Source organism: Pteropus medius, unplaced genomic scaffold (assembly GCF_902729225.1).
Source record: "Pteropus medius unplaced genomic scaffold, Ma_sr-lr_union100, whole genome shotgun sequence".
NCBI lineage: Eukaryota > Metazoa > Chordata > Mammalia > Chiroptera > Pteropodidae > Pteropus > Pteropus medius.
The window spans coordinates 471,039-495,429 of record NW_024341754.1 but is presented as its reverse complement, the minus strand read 5'-3'; the positions used below and the strand labels follow the sequence as shown (position 1 = coordinate 495,429).

Sequence of the window (24,391 nt, the reverse complement as noted above, 5' to 3'; positions counted from 1 at the left end):
TTCCCTGTGAGTTAAGTAGGAAGGTAAGCAAGACAGACAGTATTTTTATCCTCGCCTTATAAACGAAGAAAACAGGCTGAGAGGCTGAGCCGCCCAAGGTCATACGAGTATGCTGCGTTGATTTGGGGGGAGAGGACAATCGGCTGGTTCTTGAAACCACCAGGCAAGGAGGCATAGGGAAAGGGGGAGCTGTGTGACTCAGAGAGCCTTCTTTGCTTTCAGTCAGCCACCCCCGGGGAGGGAGGGGATGACTGCGTCAGTAGTGAGTGAACCAGCGCTGGAGGAAGCAGGGAAGTGTGCAAATAGAGCCGGCAGGAAATGAGAAATTCGGGCAGCTCTGGCCATGGGGAGATAAGTGATCTTGGTCTCTAACCTCCCAGGCTGGTGGCTGACGTTGCTGGAGCACTGACATCAGTGTTTCCAGGAACCGAGGGGTTTGCCTGGGCAAGAGAAGCTCTGGAGGTCTGGGCAGGGGAGAAGGGGGTGCTGGGCAGGAAGGGGGTTGGGGAGGGCAGTGCCGGTCAAGGGCTGGGGGATTGTTAGGTGTTCTGTATAGCTGCTCAGGAGCAGAAAGAAAGCCTTCTTGGTCAGAGGGATCATTTTCTTCTTGCCCCTGCAGTTGCTACCTCTTTGCATTAACTGAAGCAATGCATATGTATTATCTTAATTGACTTTGCAACCAGCCTTAGTTCAAAGGCCACCTTTTCACCAAGTCTTTCCCACAGGGAGGTGGCTGAGCACTGCACTGTGTCAGAGAGAACTGGACTCAAATCCTGTATTTGTCACCAGCCTGATGACCTTGGGCAAGTTACTTAACCTTACTTGTAAAATGGCAGCAGTCATGCCCACCTTGTCAGCTTGTTTAATTAAACTTTGAATAAGATAATGTATGGAAAGCAATGTTCAGTCTCTTTCTGCCTTTCTTCTGACCTCCCATTATGGTTTATCTGTGTCTCCTACACTGTCTGCAGCCTCATCCGATGCTTCAATTTGACAAGCATTTTTGAACACAGGTACCAGGCACTGTGCAGGCTCTGGGGATCTGGCAGGTTCGGCCCCTGCCTGCAGCAGCTCAAGTCCAGCTGCAGTGGGCAGTCAGTGATGCCGTGAAGGGCACACATCTGTGCTATGTGCGTTCTTGCCTTTGTCCCCTTGTAGACTATCTGCTCCTTGAGGTAGGGTCGGATCCATCTTTTGGACCTCTTTAACTGCAGTGACCATATTGCCTGAATTAAAATTAAGGACAGGTAGATTGACATGTATGAATATTCTTATGGGGAAAATTGAACAAAATATTTGCAGTCTGTGCTGAGTTGGAATATTCAGGAATAAATTTGCTATTCCACATTATACAGTAAAATCTTTGGACACAATGGTTATAAAAAGATTTGTTGTGTGACTGTATCAATAAAGGAATGCTTAAGCAGCTATGATTTCAGCGACCTCTAAAAGGCTCCCAAGTTCCCTAAGGTCTGAGCATCTGAGTTCCTAGCATTAAAGTGACTGACAGGGTTAAGACGGGGGAAAGGCCCAGGTTAAAAATAAATGGACATTGCTGAGGAGAGGACCCACATTTGTGCATTTGACCGAGTTGAAAAGATCAGCAAGTGTCACCTTACAGAGAGAGAGGGGGCCCCCAGGGACAGGTGTCTCCACAGAGAGGGGATCTGGGAAGGCTGGACTGGCCAGAATGGGCCAACACAAAGGAGACCTTGTGCAGCCCAAGGAAAGGAAAAGTGTGTACTGGAGAGCAGGGGTCCCAAAGGGTGGCTATGAAGCTTGGAGAAGGGCCTCTGGCACGAGACTGGCCTCTGACTAGTTTTATCCTTGCTCTTTTGGGCTGCGAGACTGAGGAATGTTTTAGCTTCAATGCTCTTCCCTAACCCCCAAAGTGCTAAATAGATTAAGTGACTTGCCCAAGGACACATAGCTGTTTGGTGGCTGACTGGGAGCCAGGTGTCTGTGGCCCTGTGAATGATGAACCTCCAACCGCAGTCTGGAAGAACACCAAGGCAGGAGCACTGGGGCCAGGACAGGGAGTGGAGGCATCTTGCTTGCCTGTGTCCTCATAGTGTCCCAGGTGGTGGAGGGGGATGTCTTAACACTCCTGCACCCCCGCCCCCGCTCCTGCCCACGTCTGTCAGCAGTGCTGGCTCTGGAATGATGCCGTCCCAGGACAGGCAGCCGGGAGAGCTGCCCGCATAGGAGGGACTCCAAGCAAGGACAGGGTCTAATCTTGTCAACTTCCTCTAGCAATTAACCCAAAGGACCCGGTCCTTGTCCCTACTTTATCCGTTCCTTCCTTTGTCCAACAGTCCTCCCAGTCTTCCACCTAGAAATCTTCCTTCCTGGAGGCTCTGTACAGTTGAGTGGACCCCACCTCCTGGTCCCTCCCATTGAGCCCCTTGGACCCAGCTGGGTGCTATCCCAAGTCCCCCTTTGCATCTCTCCACAGGCTTGGACTGTCACTTCCTTCCCCATTCGGCCCTGGCTGCCCTGGCACCAGAACTTTGCTCCCTGGGGTCTTGGGGACCACCTGTGCCTTCACCTCCCTCCACTCACTTGGTGCCCACGCTCCCATCTCGAGTAAGAGTGAGGTTCTTTTCGGCCTGCTGGTCTGCAGGCTCTCGGCACAGGGCACAGAGCAGGAGCTTAACAACACTTTGCGACTTCACAGAAGAAATGAGAGTTTTGGTTCAAAAGGAGAGATGGCTGTTTGAAAGTGCTGGCACTCGGTCCCTGGGACAGAGCGAGGGCCTTTGGGAATGCCACCCTGAAAGGAAGCTGGCCACCAAAGTCCTCCTGGCAAAGGTAGGAAATGCCTGGTGACTCTGCCTCAGAGGGTCATTGAATTATCACCACCCCTGACTTCAATTCCATTTAAAATTTTATTACATTAAAAGAAAAAAACCCTCCACAAAACAAATAAACAAACAAACCTTCTAAAACCTAAACCAACTCAAAGACAGATTATTATCAAGGTATAACTAATTTCCTGCCCCCCAAAACAACCTTACATTAAAAAATCCAAAAGAAATAGAAATGCCAGCTTCAAAAATATTTATCCAAAAAGTAAGGCATCCACTTAAAAAAAAACAATAACTGAAAGGGAGGTTTTGAAGGAATGAGAAGTGGGAACAGAAGGATGGTCCCCTGACCCTCCAGAGGCCAACTCCGCCCTGCTCAGAATCTACACTGAAGGAGTCGTAACTCAGACCAAACCTGGCATTTCACCGATGCAGGGTCAGACAGGCTGAGCGGGAAGCTGTGAGACCTGAGCAGGCCAGGAGGGCTCCCTGGGTATTCCAGTTTAAGTAGATAGAATGGGGAGTAGGGGAGATGGGGACACTCCTGCTTTGGGATAAAAGGATCCTAGTTCCTGGTACAACAGGTGTGGTGGGAAGGCTCCAGGCCCAGGGCAAACACTGCTCCCTTCCTTTGGAGTACAGTGAAAGGCAGCCTCTGCCAGAGCAGGCATACCATGGACAACGGGCTTCTCCAAGAGCCTCCAAAGTGGATGACCTCTGCCAATGCCCTCTCGCCCTGCCCTCTCACCCTGCCCTGCAGGCTGTCCAGAGATAGGGCAGTGGTGGGACCCGAAAGGAGGGAAGAGTTATCTGAGTTGGGGGAGGAGGGAGGAGCTGGCCTGCAGAATATACTTTCTCCCCCGTCTCCGAGATTCTGGGACAGGTACCTCTGCGGGGATGGGAAAGCTTTTCATACCAGGTCTGCCCTGAAGGTTAGAAATAAGGGAGTATTTTTAAGTCCAGTTCTTGGATGGGAAGTGACTTAAGGCTGATTTGGCTCGGGTTTTAGGCCTGCAGGGTTTGGGGAGTCTTCACACCCAGTCCTTGGTCTGAGAGCCAACGACCAGAGAGGAGGAAAAGGGCATGATGGGGCCACAGGCAGTGCGGGCTACATGGGAGTGTGTTGGGAGCTGCAGGATGACAGGGTGACTGCTCCTTCTCATGGGGTGGGGACAGGGAAGGCGCTGAGCTGCTTTGTCTTTAAGAGAGACCTTTTTGGCTTCAGGGAGCTTTGGCACCCAGTTGGGGAAAGGATGCAGGGGGCAGGGGCAGGGCTGGGTTTCTGCAATCTGAGCCTTTCCCAATCTGTTCCACAGGCCTGGCTAGGGGTCAGGGGAGAGGCAGTTCTCCTGCTTCATTGGTCCTTAGCTCAGTGGGGGGTGGCGTCCAGATAGGAATCATACTCTGGACAGGGAGCCCAGGCTCGGGTAGGCGGAGGCATGGTGAGGAGAAGTGAGGAAGAGGAAAGAAGGAAGCATTGCCTCTGATTTCTTGGGTCCCTAGTGAAGGGAGGGGATACGGGTCTCTTCAAATGACTTTAACAGTGACAGATTTGCTTGTTTCTGTCCTTCCCGAACTGGCTCACTGTTGCTTGTTGCTGCCACTTCTCTCGGAGCTGAGGCCTCGCTTGGGGTCAGGAATGAGGAGGGCAGGCAGTACTGAACTCAGGCTTCTGAGGAGGCAGCATGGGTGTGGGCTCAGGAGCGGGGCCCTGTAGGGCGCTCCTGCTTCTCCACTCTGACAGCTCGGAGCACGGCAGCCCTGGCTTTGGACACAGGTCCTGGGAGCGAAGGGCTGGTTCTTTGGGTATAGATGTCAGTGTCTTTGTTTATAGTTTCTCACCACCCACCCCCAGGTCGTATGTGTGTGTGTGATAGGAGGACCCAGGCAGGGAAGGCGGGCAGGAAGGGGGTTAAGGAGGGAGAATGCAGCTGAGAGGAGATGGTGGCCCTCAGGGCTGGGGATGTTCCACAGAGTCCTTGTCCTCGGAGGTGGTGGGTTGGTTGATGAACTGCTGCTGATCCTCCAGTTCCTCATTTATCACCTCTGTCCCCGAGCTCTGGCCCACCTCGGGGTACACAACCACACACATCTTCTGGCTCACCAGGGTTAGCAACTCTGTGGGAAGAGGTCACACAGAAACCAGGTCAGTGCCGAGTGCCCCACCAGCCTGGTTGGCCATGCCCTTCCCTGTTCTCCTCTCCCGGGTTTCGCCCCGGCAGAGCAGCCGGTGCCTTCAGGAGGCACCTCCTCCAGGAGATGCCATTTCACCTGCCTCCTGTGTTTCTGGATAGCGTGTTGCCAGCTGCCCCTTGCTCATCAAAGCCCCAGTTTTCCACCATCCCCACGCCCACTGACCACCAATTCCAGGGTCTCCACTGGTCTCCACCCAGCCCAGGACAGCTTTTATGGGATGGCTATCATATCACTTTTTCTTCAGTTTGTGCGGAAATGTCAGCTGTTCTCTCCTCAGAGGTCCCTGGGAAGGCACCTGCCCTTGCCTGCTCCCAACTCTTTCCCTAGAACTCTGCGGCCAGCCCAGGCCTCCTGATTCTGGTGGGGCTCCCCTGCCGGACTGCTGACCATTCTACCCCAGACCAGGAGGCCCTCTAGCCACCCAGAGCCTTCAACAACTCACTGATAAAGTTATTGAAACACTTAGGCTTGTGTTGCCAGTAGACACCCAGGAAATAGACGGGCACGCCTGTCAGCATGATGGCCAGGCCGATGCCACACACCACGGGCTCCGACCACAGGCTGAAGACCAGCAGGAAGGCCCAGAACAACAAGTAGATGATGGGGAACAGCAGGTTGATCTGCGGAACAGAGGCTATGTTAGCTGTGTAGACTCCTTGGCCCAGGATCGGGGCACTCTCCCTCTTCTTCACCCTTCAGGAGCATCTTTGAGTTCAAGGCTGGGCTTTACTCAGCTCTGTGGCTCCCACGCCCAGAGCCCTGATAGGGCAAGTGCTGTGCCAATAAATGCTGGTGAACTTAGGCAGTGGGACAAGAAGAGGAGGGGGGACCAAAGAAGGGAATGGCCCTCACTGCCCATCTCCTCCCTCCTGAGTGGGATCCAACGGGGCCCTGTCATCCCTGCTGTGTGCCTCTGGCAGCCAGAGCAGCCTGTGGGGACTGGTAGGCTTGCTGGTACCTTGGTACATACTTACTGAGGTCCTAGGGTTGGGGAGAGGTGGAGAAATGAGTAAGGGGCAAGAAGAAAAGGACCTGGGTCAGTCAAGCTCCCTGCTCCTTGCCCACTTCTAGGCAGAGCCCTCATCTGGGCACATGGCACTGGCCACAGGATCGACCCCAACTTGTTTCTCTCAAGCAGTTTGAGAAGATGGATCTGCCAAGACTTGAAACATCGAGAAGCCTAGCAAAGTAGTATAAGGTAGTCTAGGGCCTTGACATTGTTCAGAAAGAAGCGTCTCTGTCTGGGCTTTCCTTCTTGTTGACCACAGGCAGGAGTTCTCAGTAGAGTCCTCGTCAAGCCTCTAGATTCAGCTGCTTTTCTCCTAGTCCTCTCCTCTCAGAGGGTATGCATGTGGTCGGGAGATGGGCTTGTTCTACCTCCTCTTCCCCGTAGCAGGTTTTCTAAGAGTGGTAGCAATGTGGCAGTGGAAAACAGAGATTTGGGGAGCCCTTGGTTTCTCAGCTGAAAGAATCTTCTAGAAGCATCTAGTTTCCTTCTGCTTCCAGAACAGAATCGTTCAAATGAATCAGGGCTATGCTCTATTGTTCTAATTTGCAGAAAAACCCATAGTACTCTTGCATATTTCGTTCTGAGCAATCCCATCATTCCCATCACAAAGTTATTTCTTGTAGCAATCAATAGTTTCACTGGGTACCCTGTTACGTGAAGGGCCACAGTATTTAAAAAAAGAGGCTCATGGACAGCTGGAGTGGACTGGGAAGCTTCAAAGAAGAGGAGGTACTTGAAGCTTATGTGGAAAATGGTTAGATTCAGATAGGCAGATGGGAGGAGGAAACTCATTCTGGGATAGAAACATAGCACAAGCGGACCCAGCTATTTGGAGTGACAGGGAAGAGACTGCCCAGACTAGAGGGCCCGGGGAAATGTTGGAGAGATAAGGGAACCTTGAACAATCAGCTGGAGTTTACGAAGAAGGAATGACGTAATGAAAGTATCATTTAATCTAACTTATCTCTCCGGCTGCAATTTGCTCCGGTCCTATCCGCAGCAGAGAATGGAAATAAATGACTGTCCCATTCACACTGGCCCTTGCTTCCCAAACGGTTTGTTACCTTCACAGAGACAATCTGTGGTCAGCAGCTGAGAACAAGGTGATTAAAAAATCTGAGCTGCAGCTAGAACCAGTAGGAGAAAGAGAGGGAACCCCACGGGGAGGTTTTCGCACCTTGATGGGGCGGGGGATGTCAGGCTTCTTCCAGCGAAGAACTATCTGTCCGGCAACTGTGACTCCATAGAAGAGGTAGTTGATGAAGCCCACGTAGTTGATGAGTGTATATATGTCACTGGTGACCAGCATCAGCAGGGTGGAGATGCACTGGGTCAGGGAGAAGCGCATCAGTGATAGGAAGGGTATTTGAAGACTGGAGCTGTTTACAGGTCAAGGATTGTGCCCCTGGCTCAGGCAGATGGTGCCATTTCATAAAGGATGTCTCAAAATGGGGACTTCACCACCTCTAGAAGCTCATGCCACACCAGTGATTAAATATTTTGATTAGCGTTCCTGCCATCAGAAAGAACTTCTAGTGAAGTTCTTTCTGATGAATAAGCCAGATTCTTGCAGGACTTGCCTTGTAGTCATAGTGCTGCGCCAGTGGCTCAAACTGAAAGAAGTCTGTGGCCCACTGGGAGTTCTGAGTTTTCTCTAGTCACCTTTCACGATGACCTTCATGTTGTATCTGAACACTCTGAAATTCCCCCTAACATTGAACGACGAATGCCCTTGACTTCCGAGAGCTCCACTATCCTGGTCTAACTGCTTCTCCGGTGACCAAAGTCATTTTCAATATTTTATTCAGGATCCAGAAGATGAAAAAAAATAACTTAAAAGTCTGGATGGGGACAAATCTTTGTTCTTTCTTTTAGTTCTTTCTAAATGATTCTACTCTGGGGTCATTTTACTCCCATTTTTCCCCATCTCAGCTTTCCTTTTCTCCATTTTTTGGTGCACTAGTCTTCCTTTTTTTTGGTTTTTCTTACTTGGTGTACCCTTAACACTGAATTTATTTCAATGACATCTGCCAAGAGACTGGCAGAGCCTCTTGGGGCAAGAGGATGGATGGGGAGGGGTAGGGTGTGCAGTGATTGGTTGGGAGCAGAGGCCCAAATTTGCAACTCTGTGGGCAACAGGTGTAAAAGAGAGCCCAGAAAGGAAACATTTCTTTGTGAAGTTATAGAATCTTGAGGCAGTCACTTCAATTTGATCCAAAAGGATGGGAGGATAGAAATGACCTGGTCTGAGAGCCTTAAGGTCTTTGAGGACTCATATCTCTTGCTATGTCTCTTAATATCACTAAAGCTTATGTATACCATTTGCCATTTATCTAGGACCCGGTGATCCCTAGGCGCAGACCAGAAGGGTGACAGGGGTGTGTGTGGGAAGGGTGAACTCCCAGCTCAGAGCAAGCACAAGACGGAGGGTGTGTGTAGGACTGGCACAAGGAGGGGTCCTTACCGTAAAGAGCAAGGCTGGGATGGGGGTGCAGCGCTTCACGTGGATCATGGCCAACACGCTGGGAAGGTGGCCCTCCCTGGCTCCGGCAAAGAATAGCCTGGCAGAGAGAAAAGCAGGTCAGCCTGGGATGGACCATGGACTACCCAAGGAAGCTCCCTCCCCAGCCCGGGCTCCCTCATCCATACCCCTTCTGCCCACACAGGAGCATCCTCTTTCCAACCAGGTACCCTCCTTCTCATGCATATCTTCCAGCCCAATAGTCACAGGACCCACAATCACAAATGCAGGTACAGGCAAACCAGAGGCAGCCAGTGGATAAGTGCATGGATCCCGGGTGCGTGGAGACCCTGAGTGTGGCCAGGGTGGCTTGGGGTTACTGACGATTCTGCTGTCACTCTGTGGGTCTCTCTTGGTTAAGCCTGGAGTGCTGCTGTGGGAGCAGACTCTCTCCTTTGCCTAGGCCTTAATCCCTTTAAAAATGTGCCTTTTCCATCCTCAAAGGATACACGGGGACTGAACTGTACAAGGAAAGCCTTAAAAGCACTCATATCCTAGTCAGAAAGCAGTTGCCCCTGGGGGTGGGGAATTTGTGGTGGGCCAGAAAGGGACATGAAGGAACTTGGGGGCTATGTGGAAATGTCCTGTATCTTGTTGTGGGTGGTAATTACGTGTCTGTCGACGATCGCTAAAACTCATCAAACTGAACCCTTGCTACCTGTGTATTTTATTATATGGAAATTATACCTAAAAATTTATATCTTTAAGCTGCTTATTATATTCCCAAAAAGCCATCCTAAGGAAATGAATAGAGAGTTAGTGAAAGGTGTATATACAAAGATATTCTGATGTTAGAAAAAACTGGAAATATTCTAGATGCCTAAAAGTAGGAGATTACATAAATTATGGTATATCCATAAGATGGAATTTTATACAGTCATAATAATAGTCTACAAAAGAACTGATACATGAGAACATGCTCACACTATAATGGTAAATGAAGAAAAACAGAATAGAAAACTGTATGATCCCACAGAGTATGATTCCAATTAATTTAAAAATTATTTATGGGGCATGTAAAAATATATATATTAAAATACCAACTGATTATTTCTGGGTGGTGGGATCCTGAGTGATTTAAATTTTCTTAAACATTACAGAAAAAAAATTCAAAATTCTAAAATAGGAAATTTGCAATTAGAAGAAAAATTATTTTTTTAACTTAAAAAAATCAAACTTTTTCTTTTGAGATAATTGTAGATTCACATGCAGTTGTAAGAAAAAGTACAGAGCAATCCTGTGTATCGTTTACACAGTTTCTCCTATTGGTAATGTACTGCAAAACTATCATACAATATTATAACCAAGATGTTGATGTGTAAGAGTTATTTTTAAAAAGAGAAATTTTAACATAAAATGCAGGCCTTCTTTCCCTTTCCTTTCCCAAGAGAAAAGAGAAAAGCTATTAGGAGTCATTTACATATTAGTGCAAATTAGACCACTTTTTCTTTTCTCTAGGATTTTGCAGGGAAAGGAGCACCTAAGGGGTGAGAGAAAGGGGATGGTGTGATGGGGACAGAAAGGCACGGAACCAGCATCCTGGGTGTTCTGAAGAGAACTGTCCCTTACTTTGTAATTTGTGTATCGGGGAGAGTAGAGCTAACAGTAGCAGCCCACCACAAGAATGGGAGTCAATATAGCTCCAAGTACCCGTCCGTATACATCCCCATCAGTTGCCATCATCAAATACCTAGGCCAGTGTCAGTAGTTTCATGCAGCCACATGGCATTGCCTCTCTACAGTGCAGCCTCATGCGCCCAACTGAGCCCCAGGTGCTCTGTGGGCCTCATCATGCACATAGCCAGGGTCCTGCATTCACATGCAGCCAGGACCAAGTGGAATTGTCCAGGTCCAACAGCACTTGCAAGTGTCAAGTTCACAAGAGACAATCCCTGCCCAGCTAGCTGACAACAGAGGCGACAAGGACAGTAAGCATGACACACACCCACACACACTCCTATTCCTCAGGAAGGATCATCCTCTTCATATTCCAAAACATAAGAAAGAGAGAGAGTGAAAGAGGGGGGGGGAGGGAGGGAGGGAGGGGGGAGGAGGAGGGAAAGAGAGAGAGAGAGAGAGAGAGAGAAGGAAAAAAGGAGGCCCGGTGGCTGCGCCATGCCTCTGAATTAGAGGCCAAGTACACCGGGCTGCATCTCCTGCATGCACACACAGCTACACCACATGCACGCAGACCGCGCCTTGGCCTGCCTGAGGGACTAACCCCACTCTAAAGTGACTGTAGCCAGTCACTCTCCTCCAACAGATCCCAGAGAGCCTCATAGGTCACTGCTCTTCCACCGCTCGACCTCGGCTGGGGCCTCCAGGTGGCCACTGCACCTGTGTAACATGCACATGAGGTTGCTGTGGATGAGTGTCACAGGGTCCTGGGGAACGGGGGACACCCACACTCCCTCTTTCCTGCCTTGGTTCCTGAAAACATGGCACTCCTTTATCATGTCACAGAAACTCCTCCCTGATGTGATGGGTGGCTTCGGAAGCAGCTGAACTCAGGGACTTATTCTTTTTGCTGTATCTTTTGAGTAGGACTGTGCCCTTGGTTCAGAGGGTCTTTCTAAGAACCCTCAGAGGACGCCCCTTGAACAGCACCATTGGAAATTGTGCAGTATCTGCTGGCCTTGACAGCTCATTCTGGAGACAGCAAGAAAAGACATCAAAAGGGCCAGATTCCTGGATACGTGGATGCAGGAGCCAGGGGCTCTTGGGCCCATTTGAGCTTCTGGCTTCCCTGAGAGTTTTGGGGTGGGGGATGTGGCTTTGGACAAATGCTTTCCTTCTGCTCTTCCCCTGCCCTCTCACTTAACATGCTCTACCTGGGTTGCATGGGCGGCTACGCGAAGACCTCCCACAGCTGCCTGTCTACTGAGCAGAGGAGAGGAGCCTGCACCCAGAGGGCACTCAGAGATGATCCCGTCCCACCTGCAGTCTGGTCCTAGAACTCTCCTGGGAAGCTAGCCCAGAGGTCCCCGGCATAGGTCCCTTCTGACCCCTTCCAGATGAGGCTCCTCTCTAGCCAGCACAGCCTGTTTCCAGGAGAAGAGAAAAGGGGCTGCAGCTGAGAAGGTCCTGCTGCCAGCCACAGCCCCAGACCTGGGACTGTGTCAGGCAGCCTGGGGCCTCCTCAGCCCCTGCTCCTAATGAAATGAGGTGAGACGAGGCTTCTCACCACTACGTATGAAGCCACACACATCATAGGTAACCATGTGAGCACACACAGCCCTCTGCATCCACACCGATGCACACATACCTTCATGTGAGCAATCGCTTCCCGCAAGGTCACCACCCAGGTGCCCACACAGACCTTCGCTGACGAAGACAAGCCCCCACATATACACAGAGCAATATGCACAGCAGAGGGGCCCTGGGCTCAGAAAGGGCCTGGATAGCACTCACCGGGAGGAGGTGAACAGAGACCCATTGACTCCTCCAAATGTGGACAGGGCAACGGAAATGGGCATGATCCAGGCCATGACCCCTAGGAGCTTCTCTCCAAAAGTCTGTGAGAGAAAACCAGGGATGAGCGGAAAAGAAGAAATTACAACCCTGCACTAGAGCATCACTGCTGGGGATGCTCCCTCCCCAGCAGTGAGTCTCTACCTAAACTCCTGAGAGGAGGGACAGTGACCACAACACGGCAGGGGCAACCAATAAGTCTTTTGGGCTAACTGAAGGAGACAGTGTATGGTGAGAATACTAATACTGTTAATAATGAACTAACATTTGTTATCCTCGATTTATGGATGAAGAAACTAAGGCACAAAGCAATTCATTAGCTTGCCTAAGGTCACACACCCAAGAAGTGATAGGGTCAGGACTGGAAGCTGGCTGTGTGAGTCCAGGCTTCACTACATTGTATACTAGTGAATCAGGCAGGTTGGGGCTCCAATCTCAGCCCATCATTTAGGAGTTGTGAGATCTTGAGCGAGGTTCTTAATTTTTGAGCCGCATTTTTCCCATCTGTAAAATAGGGATGAATCCTAATTCATAGTGTGAGAATTTCTAAGTTCATAGAAACAAATGATATTGGAGGCAAAATGATAAGAAGAGGCTACTGTGTAGGCTGAGAAAGAAAAGGTGGTGAAGCTATAGACTAGTCTTCATGTTTTAAAGTCATACGAAATGTCGAGGCACCAGCCCCTTCTATATTCTCTGAGCCAAGCCTGCGCTTGATTTACAGCGTCTGGGGGAGCTGTTCAGAATAGCTGTTCTGCTGGGGAAGGCTAGTGGTCATGGATCAGGTTGCTATAGGACACTGGAGGGCCTCTTTCTTCAGTCCATAGATAACACAAGCGATGACACTGTTTGGCAGGGTGAAGTCGTGGCCCAGGTGAAGCCAGGTGAGGGAACGGCACAGCTCTCAGGTCTTTCCCGGATGTCAGGGACCCCAATGCCTTGGACCTGCATGATCTCTTTCTCCAAAGAGCACAACCCACTCCTACTTTCAATGGGAAGGAGTCGAGTCACAATTTCCAAAGGAAGAAATGGAGGCAGACAGAAATGGTGCATCTTGTGCGAAATTAGGTCTTTCTGGGGAAGCGCTTGTCTCCTTTATACAATCATCATATTTAGAGTTTAAACTGTCCTAGATCAGGAGTTGGCAGACTTCCTCTGTAAAGGGTCAGATGGGAAATATTTCAGCTTTGCAGGCCATACAGTCTCTGGCAACTACTCAGCTCTGCTGTTGTTGCCATTCTAGGTACAGCGGGGCTGTCAGTTTGCTCCTGGGAACTTGAAGATGTGGTTTCTGCCCTAAGGACTTGGGATGACTTCTAATTCTACAAATCCACGGATCAGGAGAAAGTAAGGGTGGCTAAGCAGGCAAGTCTATGTCAACATTCCTGGTTCGAGAGACTGCAGAGTTTGATTTCTTACCACAGCGACTGCGTTTGATGCCAGCAGCTCCTGGGGGGACATTGCAGTGACATAAGCGACATTGGCAAAGACATATACAAATGTGACCAGTGGGATGGAGATGAAGATGGCTCTGGGAAGGTTCCTGTAGAGGGAGAGGAGGTGAGAGGGGGAAGGCCTGGCACCTGGGACCATCTGCCTCGTCACGGGGTCTGGGGAGTGCCCTCTGTCTTGCTGCCTGAAGCTGACCTAGCAGCCTTCCGTGACATTCCCTCTCCCTGGAGGGGCAGGAATGGGGAATTTGTCTCAGTATGGGCAGGATAATTTAAAGGGAGTGAAACATCTTAGGCTGGAAATATACTCCACACCTGTTGATCTCTTCCTGACCAGAATCTCTACAATGTACTCCTTCCATTGCCTCAAGACACAAAGACCTGCCTGTCCCGAAACAGGTGAGTAAGGTGTATGACAACTTTTCAGGGCACATTTTATTTTTTAAGGCAGTGGTGTTATCTCAGAACCATTTTCTGTTTTTCAGTCTGCTCTGAGACAGTCACCTGGTCATCCTTCTTTTCCTGGCAGGGTGGATGGCAAATGGTCTAAGTTTCTGGAAAATGAACTTTCTTCAGGATCGATCAGGTCTTGGTCAGAATGGGGGCTGGGAGGAAGAGATGTGGGCAGTGTACCCCTGACTCCCTCTTTCCCATGGCAGGTGCCTCGGCCTTTCAAGGGAGAGAGGAAGAGCTAGGCTATTTCGACTCACTTGTAGGGATCAACAAGTTCCTCAGTCACGTAATTAAGAAAGTTCCAGCCTCCGTAGGCAAAGGAGCCCTGAAGGAAAGCCAGTGCAATGAGGCCGATGTTGGGTTCTTGAAAAGCCTCAAATGCGTTCTTTGGCTCCAGCCAGTAGTATTCTCCTGTGGACACAAGAGGCAGAAGGCTGCTCAGAGAGACCAGTCAGAGACCTGGCAGCCCCTGGCCTGGCTGGTCCCATCTCTGCCACTCTCAGTGGCGATGATCCATCTCTTTGTCTTGTCTCCAGTGAACCCCACGCACTGGAGAAGTGAGACCCAAAGGAGGAGGAAAATACAGGTCCAAGACCCCCTAGAACCTGGTAAGCATGAGTCCAATGGGGGCTCAGGTTTGAAACACAGTTCTGAATGTTTTTTTTCAAAGGCAAAGTTATTGGGAAGGAAAGGCCCAGGGTAGGCCATCAGGGAGGGCAGGGCAACTTTGGAGCTAGCCGGGCAAAGTGGAGCTGGCATACTGAGATTTGGAGATACAGGATTAGAACCCTTGGCAGCCTTCTGACTACCTTCCCTGATATTTATTTAAGTTTGTACCTTTTCATGAAGAAAGCATCAAGAACAAACACTCAAACATAAGCTTCCATAATCCTATATGAGTTTGAGCTTGTTCTGCTTTCATCGTTGGTCTCCTCCCACCTCTTTCTAAGGTGTGCGTTTGGTCTCCTTTTTCATGGCACAGACTCCCCGAGGACTGGGGCCCTCAGCAAAGAGCTTTTAAATCGGCCTCCCAGACCTTAGCACAGTGTCCACACAGAGGGCCCTCCAGGAAGGCTGCTGATGGAAGTTGCTATGAGACACAGAGTGCCTGCCCATACTTTACTTATTCATCTATGATCTGACCTTGGAAGAGTAAATAGATTAGAGTGATCAGGAGACGGGTGTTGGGACCAGATTAGGACGGACTCACTGTTTTTGAAAAGATAGCACAGTGATTGGCTTAAGTCTAAATTCCTGAAAACAACAGAACCTGCTAAAGAACTTAATCCAACTGATTAAAATAACATGGACATTTTATATAGCGGAACCTTAATTATGTTTCCTGGGGTCAAAATCCAGGCACCCCATACTGCTTTCAGGGCTTGTGAGGAGGTGGGAGGCCTCCTGCTTGTCATCTGACTTTCTCCAGGAGGCAGTGACACTGGGCAGAGCCTTGTGGTTCTATGGGTCCCATGGAAACCAAATAGAGACTCAGGCTTGGAAAGGACCAAATCCAGTGAGGAATGTTGGCAGGGGCCCCAGGAACGTAGAGCTCTCTCTTATAGAGATTGTGAGTAATTTTAAAACATATAAAATCTCTTCCTGCAGCGCCCATTTTAAGATATGGACAAGATACAGTATAAGATGCAGGGAGCTTGCCTGGGTTGGGGCAATAGGAGTCCAGGGATCTGGGGGTCTTCAGAGCCACACGATAGGCATGGGAGGACTGAATCTGCTAACAGGCAAAGCACGCCCTACTTTCTGGGAAGATGGTTTCTCTTCCCCTTTGTCAAACAAGTGAGGAAGAGAAGTCATTTAAGGCCAGAATTGGGAAATCTCAGCCTTAGACTGCATAAGACAGTGTGAGGGGCATGTGTACATGCAAGGGGTGGAAAGTTGGGCAAGACCCTGTGGATCCGATGATACTCACCTTTGCAGATCTGTACAACCCCCATGATGATGATCAGGGCCAGGGCCAGGAGCTTCCCGGCTGTGAAAATGTCTTGAACCCGGGTGGCCCACCGCACACTGGAACAGTTGACCCATGTGAGGAGCACTGAAACAACAGACCCCCAAACATACCCTCAGGGGCCATAATAAGGCTGCAGGACACCCTGTGCACAGAAGCAGAAATGCTCCTTGCTCTTGATGTCGAGATTGTAGCAGACAAGCCAAATATCCCGCATGCTCAGCCCCAGTGTCCAAAAACTCTGGTTAGGTTAATTGGTTACACATGGGGATTATGTGTCACAAATTAGAGCTTGGTCAGAATGCGCCCTGCCCAAGGCTAGAAACCAGAAGACATGGAACTGGCTTTGGGGGGAAAGTCAGCAGCAGATCAGGGCACCCGTGTGGGCTTTGCTTTCAAGTCATTGTATGTCCAAGGGACACCCTGAGCAGCTTGTGGGATCCTAGATGTCATCTTCCTGATCCTGGTTTTGGGACAAGAGGTTTAGGGGAATATTTTGTTACTTAGGCTTATCGAGTTATAATGTACATAGAGTAAAATTCATTCTTCTAAGTATACAATTTGATGAGATTTGACGAGTGTATTCATTGTTAAATCACTACCACACTCTCTACATAGAACACCTCCAACACTCCAAAAAGTTCTCTGTGACGTCAGTCCCCTTCCATACCTTGGGCAACCACTAATTTGATTTCTATCCTGTAGTTTTGCCTTTTCCAGAACGATGCATAAATGGAATCATATGACATGTAGCTTTTTGTGTCGGGCTCCTTCCACTTAACATGATACTTCTGAAATCTATTCATGTTGCTGTATATATCAGTAGTTTGTTCCTTTTTATTGTTAAGTAGTATTCCCATTATATGAATATATGTTTGTTTTTCCATTCGCCAGCTGACGGACATTTGGGTTGCTCCCAGTTTGAGGCTAGTACGAATAAAGCTGCTATAAACACTTGCACAGAAGTTTTTAAGTAGTCTGTAGAGGTCTTTGAATGGGGTTTTCATTCCTCTTGAGTAAATACCCAAGAGTGGGATAAATGTATGTCATGTGGTAAATGTATGTTAAACTTTAGAGAAACTGCCAAACTGTTTCTAAAGTGGCTGTATCATTTTGCATTCCCACCAGCAATGTGTGCAAGATTCTGTTGCTCTGCATCTTTGCAGCATTTGCTATTGACAGCTTCTATAGTCTGGCTATTGTAATAAGTGTGAAGTTGTATTTCATTGTAGCTTTGATTTGCATTTCTTTAGTGACTAATGATGTTGAGCGTGTTTTCATATGCTTATTTCCACCATCTCTATCTTCTTGAGTGGTATGAGGGGCTTTTAACCTACTTCTTTTCCTAGGAGGCACGGAGATCTCAACCACATGGAACCTCCAGGGTTGGGGGGAGAGCTCAGAGGCTGAGCACTGGGATGGAAAGGTCCTTTGTTTTACTGTTGCACTCCATACGTAACCCACGGGAGCCCTGTGCTGCAGAAATGAGATGCTCAGTCTCCTGGTGGTTATGAAGTACTCGAGAATAAAGGGAAAAAATTTAAAATCCTTTTGCTTCTCCTTCCTTTGCAACAGTGACCAAGATGCACCCTAGTCCTCCAAGGGTACAAGTCATACATATAAAAGCATGAGACTCTTTCTCTCTCCTCAAGCCTCTAACCAGGCCTCTGACTTCACTTGAACAGCTGATCAAGTTCTATCAATACCTTATCCTGGAACTGTGCATTTGCTTTCCGAATATTTCCCAACCTTACTTGATTCTGAGAACATTTTGTCAGGGTAAGGACCTGACATTATTATCCCTCTGTAACCTTCCTCTCTGTGCCTTCTCTAACTGGCAAACTCCTTCTCTTCTTTCAAGATCCAGCTCAGATGTCACCTTCTCTGTAAGTCATTATTATTTTACTTATTCCTCACAACATGCTTGCTAGGTAAGATATATCAGCTGCGTTTTATAGATGAGAAACAAAGTTTGTCCCTCTTCTCTCCCCTCGGACCACTTTGTTTATGTCTAATTTTGGCACTTATTTCTTTGTATTATAAGGATCTGTTTCTTTTTCTCTGTCTCCTTGCAGACTAGGAGGGCAGGAACTCTGACTGTTTCATGTTTTTAATCCCAGGACATATTATTGGTACCTGCAAATAGTAGGTACTCAGCAAATATTTAATACCTGGAGAAAGAAAATGCCCCAGTTCATTAGCCCTGCAATCTCATCTCATTTGACAAATTTCACAATGCACACCCATCTCCCTGCTCTCCAGGAAACTCATCAAAAGGAGACATGATCCCCAGTTGGTTTCACGGAGCCAAAAGAGCAACAGGAAACTTGACTTCAAGAGTAGAAACTCTTGACTCCTCGTGGAGGGGCTGTTATCCAAGATGGTGTCATATAAGGAGAACCAAAACATGTTGGAGGAAGGATTTTAAGTGCCTGAACAGGGAGAACATTTCGTAAATACTCAAATGTTCCAGATGGACTGAGATGTCTGATAAATACACATTTGTTTTCTCTTACTCAGTTCAATAAGGGTTTCAGGATCACATGCCTGGTGACAAAACAACCTAAATCACTCTAAGCAACTGGGGCCTGTGATCTGGGCTTCTCCCCAGGGCCCCAAGGCATGCTAGGGATGAGGCTGGGCCACTGGGTCCCAGGAGTTCAGGCAGACACAAGCAATAATGGCTAAAAAATAAAAGAGATTGACTTATGAAAGGGAGGAAGATTAGGACACAAAACCTATGTGGCTCAGGGATAGGTAAGGATTACTGAACAAGTAGTGGAGAAGAAAACTGTCCTCCACCAAGGGGAGGAGAGGGAGGGAGGGGGGTGACAACAAAGGGCAGAGCAGGACAACTAAGCAGAAGGGGGAATGTAACTACCTCCCCATGTGCTGGGATAGAAAACACAAAATCATTCTCTTGTCAAGAGAGATCTTGTCAAGGCAGCCAGAAAAACTTCTTCAAAAGGTCGGGCCCACAGTATCCTGGGGGGATCAGAGATGTTTGAAGGAAGGGACGTTGTCAAATAATCTTGTGGGTGTCTTCTGTCCTGTGGAGCTTATCTCCACAACTTCGTAAGAACCTAGCTCTTGACTAATATTTAACCTTTCTCCTTTGCATGGATCTTTCAGAAATTAAAAGAGAAATCCCGAGAATGAGGTGAGGAGACGGGCTGCCTGTGACACTAATCTCCTTGGAACAATGGCTGCAGGCCATGTCTGACCTTTCACCCTGCAGTTGAGTGATCACAGCATGTGACTGAGGGGAAGGAGGGCACTTTGTCTCCTGGTACCACAGGACAGCTTCTCTCACAGCAGGCTGAAACCCGAGCCTCCATCCAAAAAGGAAAGGTCAGGGAGTGAAGGCAACACTTGCCAGATGCTTGCCAAGCCCCTGCCCTGCTCAGGTGTCCTGCCTCTGCCTGTCTGCTATCTAGCACTTCTCTCTGTTGCTAATGGCTATGTCCCCTCTCTCTTCTTAGCCAGACCCTGAATTCTGCATGCTTGAGATACAGCAACCTCAGGGGAAGCCACATGTAGATGGGGACCAGTAGTCACTTCAGCTTGAAATGTGGGTTTTCATCCATGCATGCATCCATCCATGAACGCAGCTTTCATCAACAAAGGGCCTACACATGCTAGGCGCTTTGGTAGGTGGGAGGTTATAAATAAGACACAAGTCCCTGCCCTCAGGAAGTTGACATTGTAAGAGGGGAGATGGGTGATCTAAAAGATGATCATAAAACAATGTGGTGATGGCAGAGCTCTTCATGGAAGCCAGTGGGCATCCATGAGGTGCCCCTAACTCAGCTCAGGGTAATCAGAGATGCTTCCTATAGGAGGGGAGGCCCTAACAACAGGGGAAATTTTACAATTTTGGCCAAGCTGGACAAAATAAATAAAAAGGCATAAAATGCTGGTTCTTGTCCATTGTAATCTGGCTATGGTTGCTGCTTCTCTAGAGGCCTTATCGGAAGCCCAGACTTATCTATATTTCTTGGGCCTTTTCTCTACTCTTTCTCTTTTGTTTCCTGGGTTTTAAAGAAAAAAGGTGAAAAGACTATCAAGAAAACGAGACTTGAAAAAGATGCTGAAGTCAGGGGTTGGTTACTGAATCTGCCAGTTTGAAAAGCCTAATGTCAAGATGACAAGAGAGATAAGAAAAAAAAGACAAAAGAAAAAAAAAAAACGAGGCCAGCAAGGTTAGCCCCAGTAATCTTGTGCCCTGCCCAGAAAGCCCAGGGCCTCTCAACTGCCAAGTAGGAGAGGTGGGCTCAATGATTCCTGCCTGTGGGAGAGCTGCAGGACTGGCAGAGAAATGCAGAGTCCTCAAATCGATGACAATACAGATCCTGTTGCTGACCTGGAATGTGTCCACTGTGGAGGGGGTGGGCAAGCTCCTGCTTCCTGCAGAGAAGGTGTCCCTAGCCCCATCCCAGCCCTGATCTTCAGACTCTGATCCCTGGGGAGTCAAAGAAGCCTCTCCTTCACTTCCTCCCTCAGGACAATAACATCAGAATTCCTGGGGGTATGCAGAAGAATGGCATCCCAAAAATGTCAACATCTTAATCTCGTGAATATGTTACCTTACATGTTGTAAGGAATCCTGCAAACGTGACTGAGTTAAGGATCTTCAGGTGGGGAGATTATTTTGGATTACCTGAATGGGCCTGATGTAATCAGAAGAGCTCTTTAAGAGGGAGGCCGGAGGGTCAGAGTTAGAAAAGGAGATATGATGACCAAAAAAGAGATCAAAAAGGAAAAAAGATTTCAAGATGTCATGCTGGCTTTGAAGATGGAAAAAGGGGCCCTGAGTCAAAGAATGTGGGGGCCCTCTAGAAGCTGGAAAAGGCAAGGGAACAATTCTCCCCAGAGCCTCCAGAAAGAACACAGCTTTGCTGACACCTTGAATTTAGTACTTTCTGACCTTTGGAACTATTAAGGTAGTAAATTTGTGTAGTTTTAAGTCACTAAGTTTGTGGTAATTTGTTACAGCAGCAATGGGGAAGTAATACATGGCCAGATATCATACAGAAAGACCAGAAAGCAGGTGCATATCCTTAAAGAGAAAAACTTTTAAGGAATAACCAGGCAGCACATACCAGGACCCCAACGGAAAACTGGTCCACAGGCCTTGCAGGACACCAAGTGGAGGGAGGTGGGGCTCTCTTCATGTGGGTAGTGAAAGTGAGGTCACCAAGGTGTTGGCCTAGTTGGCAAATCTCTAGCCACATGACAACATCCCAACTCTTCCACACCCTTGGGATTCTATGGCTAGAGCATTACTGCCTCCTTTTCCTCCCCTTTGTAATTCAATACAAATAGGCTTGCCCTATAATAACTCTAGCTGTGCTTCTCTCATAAAAATATAGAGCAAAAGACACTCCCAATACCCTTCTTTCATCTCTAATCCCAGGTTCTCCCCCATTCTCCTCCATATTCCATACAACTACAGGCCCACACGCACAACTCAGATACACATATGAACACAGGCCCAAGCGTTACAAGCTTCTTGCAAGACAGATGGAATGCGGATATAGTTCTTTTGTTCTTTGCCCCCATAGTTCTGCTGGTCGCCTAATTTTACTGGCTATAATTAAAGGCCATAAAAGAAATCAAGTTGGAAAACCAAGAGATAAACTCAAGAGTCACGAGTCTGAGTTCCTTCCTCCAGCAGGAGGGTAAAGAGTGGCCACACTGTGTGCTGTATTGTAGTGGACAATACCAAATGCACTTCAGCAGACGATGCTCTGTGGCTTCCTGGGAGGAATCAATTCAACCTGTCTCAGTAGGAGGTAAGGCATATGAGACTAAAGGATCACAAATTTTAGAAGGGAAGACTAGGAACAACATTTTGGGGGAATATTAACTTTAAATTAATACATGATAGACTGTAGGTAACAGGTAATTTAAAATTAATATCTCATTTTGCAGCAGAACACCAGTGAATCATCAGCATAAGCAAATACATAAATCTTCACTTAGAAAATTTTAAAAATAGATTAGAGAATTGTGGGACTGGTTTTAAGTCCTTGCGACCAGCATAGAGCCAGGGCTGTGACTTTATCACTCCTCCCCTCAGCTCTACCTAGTAAGCCTGGTGAGGGGAGGACCATGTGTGCTTCTGATGTCTTTTTTCAGTGCAGAACAAGCAAGTAGGGCTCAGAGGAATTTGTGTAAGGAGTGAAGTGTTAAGAATGGGGGCAGGGGGTTGAATAGCTTAGAGGGACACGGGAGGCAGAGATGGTTCCCTTGGAGGGATCTGGCAGCCTGGGCTGATTCTAAGTATCAAAGAACTTTAGAACTTGAAGACCCAATGGCTGTGGTGCCCTTCCCAGCTTGGCCACTTTCTTTCAGGGAGCTTGGACTGGCTAATCAAGCTGTTTGAGCCTCACTTTCCTCTCTGTAAAATGCAGGCGTGATCCATTTTAATTCCATAAAATCTTAAGTGGTTATTCTGATTGTACATAAACTAAGAAACTAGAACTCAAAAAGAGGGCGTGATTTGCTTAGAATAATGCTGACAATCAGAGGCAAAGCAGAGTAGACAGGAAAGGGGATGGTTTGGAAGGTTCTGGAGAAGCCGTATCACACATCGGGCTACATCCTGCACTGTTACAGTGCCTCTCCTTGTTGCTTCCTCCTCTACCCTGACCCTGCTCCTCAATTTCTAATGTTTCATCTTTTTCTCAGGAAGATGCTCATCCACAAATTATCTATGTTGAGGTCTTTCAACACAAGCTGCCTGGAAGTGTGGGGTCACAGGCACGAAGGTGGATTGAAGAGTTGTAGGGCCAGTAAGCATAAAGCTGAGACACTGACTGGAGCCCAGATGTTCAAATGTGTTCCTATGTCTCTGTTTCCACAAGTGAAGAAAATTACACCAATTCTTAAAAATCACTGCTAGGAAAGAATGCCCTACAGAAATCCAAGGAGTGCTGTTGCTGCTGCTGCTCTACTCAGGCCCAGTGGAGAATGAAACTTCCCTGTTCTTCCTGCAGCCAGCAGTGCACACACAGCCATAAACATCACCCTGTTAGCTAGTGTGACCTTGACACACTATAACACTGTCTAGCACACATTAGGTGTTAATGCTTACTGTGGAGGATGGATGGATGGATGAAGCTATGCAGAAAATATCAGGGAGGGTGCATGGGAGCCACTAGCTTCTCTAGGAATTAACTATTAGGGTTTTTCACATCATGGAACAGTCTCATGAAGAGGGCAGGCAAGTACCTGTGATGTCAGACAGAGATGAGGAGGAAGGTACATATGGTGGCTGCTTCTCCTTCCTCCGAGAAAGCTCACAAAGCACAGGTCATTTCCGGAGACCACTGGATGACTGTCTTTGGGTGTTCCCTCGCTTCTGGACACAGGACTCTGGCCTCTCGCTGAGCTGGGCTCACAAAGAGTCATCCGGTGTCTTCATCAGAGGGCCAATGAACACTTCACAGTGTGGATCCCCAAACTCATCTCATTCCTTTTGCCAAACCAGCTTCGGCTTCATGAACTACACTGTTCTGGTGTGCTGAGGTGACGTTTGGGATGGGGAAACATGGAGAGGGGGCTGGATGGAATGTTGTAAGAACAGGCTCAGAAGCATGAAACAGTTGGAGCTCTCCTTGTAGACAGCTCTGGGCACTGGAGGGAGATGTTCGAGCCCTACCTCCTACTACCCAGAGGTAGTTTCCAGCCTCAGGGGCAGTCGGAGCCAGGAATGACCTGAGAGACTCAGAACCTCATTTTATATGTGAGTGAAGTAAGACCCCAGCTAATTAGTACCAGAGACAGGACTTCCCCTGCGGCCCCCGATTCCCAGTTGCTGCTTCTGCCGCCGCACCAGCCTTTCTTTTATCACACACACGGTGCTCTTCTTTCCCTTCACCCATCCCCACGTTTTCTCTCTCCCCTGCTCCTGTCAGTGATACCCATGGTCGCTGCTGACAGTGCCGCCTGGGGCTCTGAGTCCGTCACCTGAAGATACTGTCCAGGTTGCTTTCTGGGTAGCAGGACATAAGACGCCGCTGTGGCAAAAAGGGGAAGACTAAGAGGGCTACTCCTCAGAAACCAAGAGTTGTGTCCATCACCCCCAGGGCTTTAGAAAATAACTTCCCACAGGCAGACTTGTCTCTCTGCCTTGTGTCCCCTGCCCTGGGCCCTTGTTGGTGTCACCATCCCACATTCCCTGGAACTCTGGGAAACCCATTTGGATTGTTCGGCCTTGCTGGCTGGCCCCTTCTTAGGAGTGGGCCGGAGGCAGCTTGGAAAGGTTTGTTTCCCTTTATCATTTCCAGAACCAGTCCTCTGCTCGTGTTTTCAGATAAGAGAAAACAGGCAGCAGAAACGGGAGAAAAAACGGCCAGACTTGCCAAAGTCCATAAAGACAGATGGAAAAGAGGAGGAGGAAGAGTGAGCATGAGAAACAACATGGGGAGGAAAGAGGAGGAAAAACGATACACTTTATTATGAGAAAGAGACAGAGACAGAAAGGGAGGGAGGAAGGGAGAGAGAGAG

The 24,391-nt window shown here is 48.4% G+C and overlaps 1 protein-coding gene across 3 annotated transcripts in view; it reads right to left on the bottom strand.

The window, feature by feature from the left end:
* Nucleotides 1-2,643: 2,643 nt before the first annotated feature.
* SLC7A8 (solute carrier family 7 member 8) overlaps nucleotides 2,644-24,391 on the bottom strand; it is a 47,656-nt gene continuing 25,908 nt past the window's right edge. For 2 of the 3 annotated variants that reach the window (XM_039851523.1, XM_039851530.1), the window contains 8 exons: nucleotides 15,839-15,964; nucleotides 14,166-14,319; nucleotides 13,424-13,547; nucleotides 11,945-12,048; nucleotides 8,477-8,573; nucleotides 7,190-7,339; nucleotides 5,446-5,623; nucleotides 2,644-4,925 (listed from right to left, as the gene is read on the bottom strand). In XM_039851523.1, the coding sequence (XP_039707457.1) occupies nucleotides 4,759-4,925; nucleotides 5,446-5,623; nucleotides 7,190-7,339; nucleotides 8,477-8,573; nucleotides 11,945-12,048; nucleotides 13,424-13,547; nucleotides 14,166-14,319; nucleotides 15,839-15,964 (1,100 nt within the window). In that variant the 3' untranslated portion in view covers nucleotides 2,644-4,758. Of the gene's footprint in view, nucleotides 4,926-5,445; nucleotides 5,624-7,189; nucleotides 7,340-8,476; nucleotides 8,574-11,944; nucleotides 12,049-13,423; nucleotides 13,548-14,165; nucleotides 14,320-15,838; nucleotides 15,965-24,391 lie in introns of those variants that run through there. The other variant, XM_039851539.1, reaches the window with a different exon arrangement.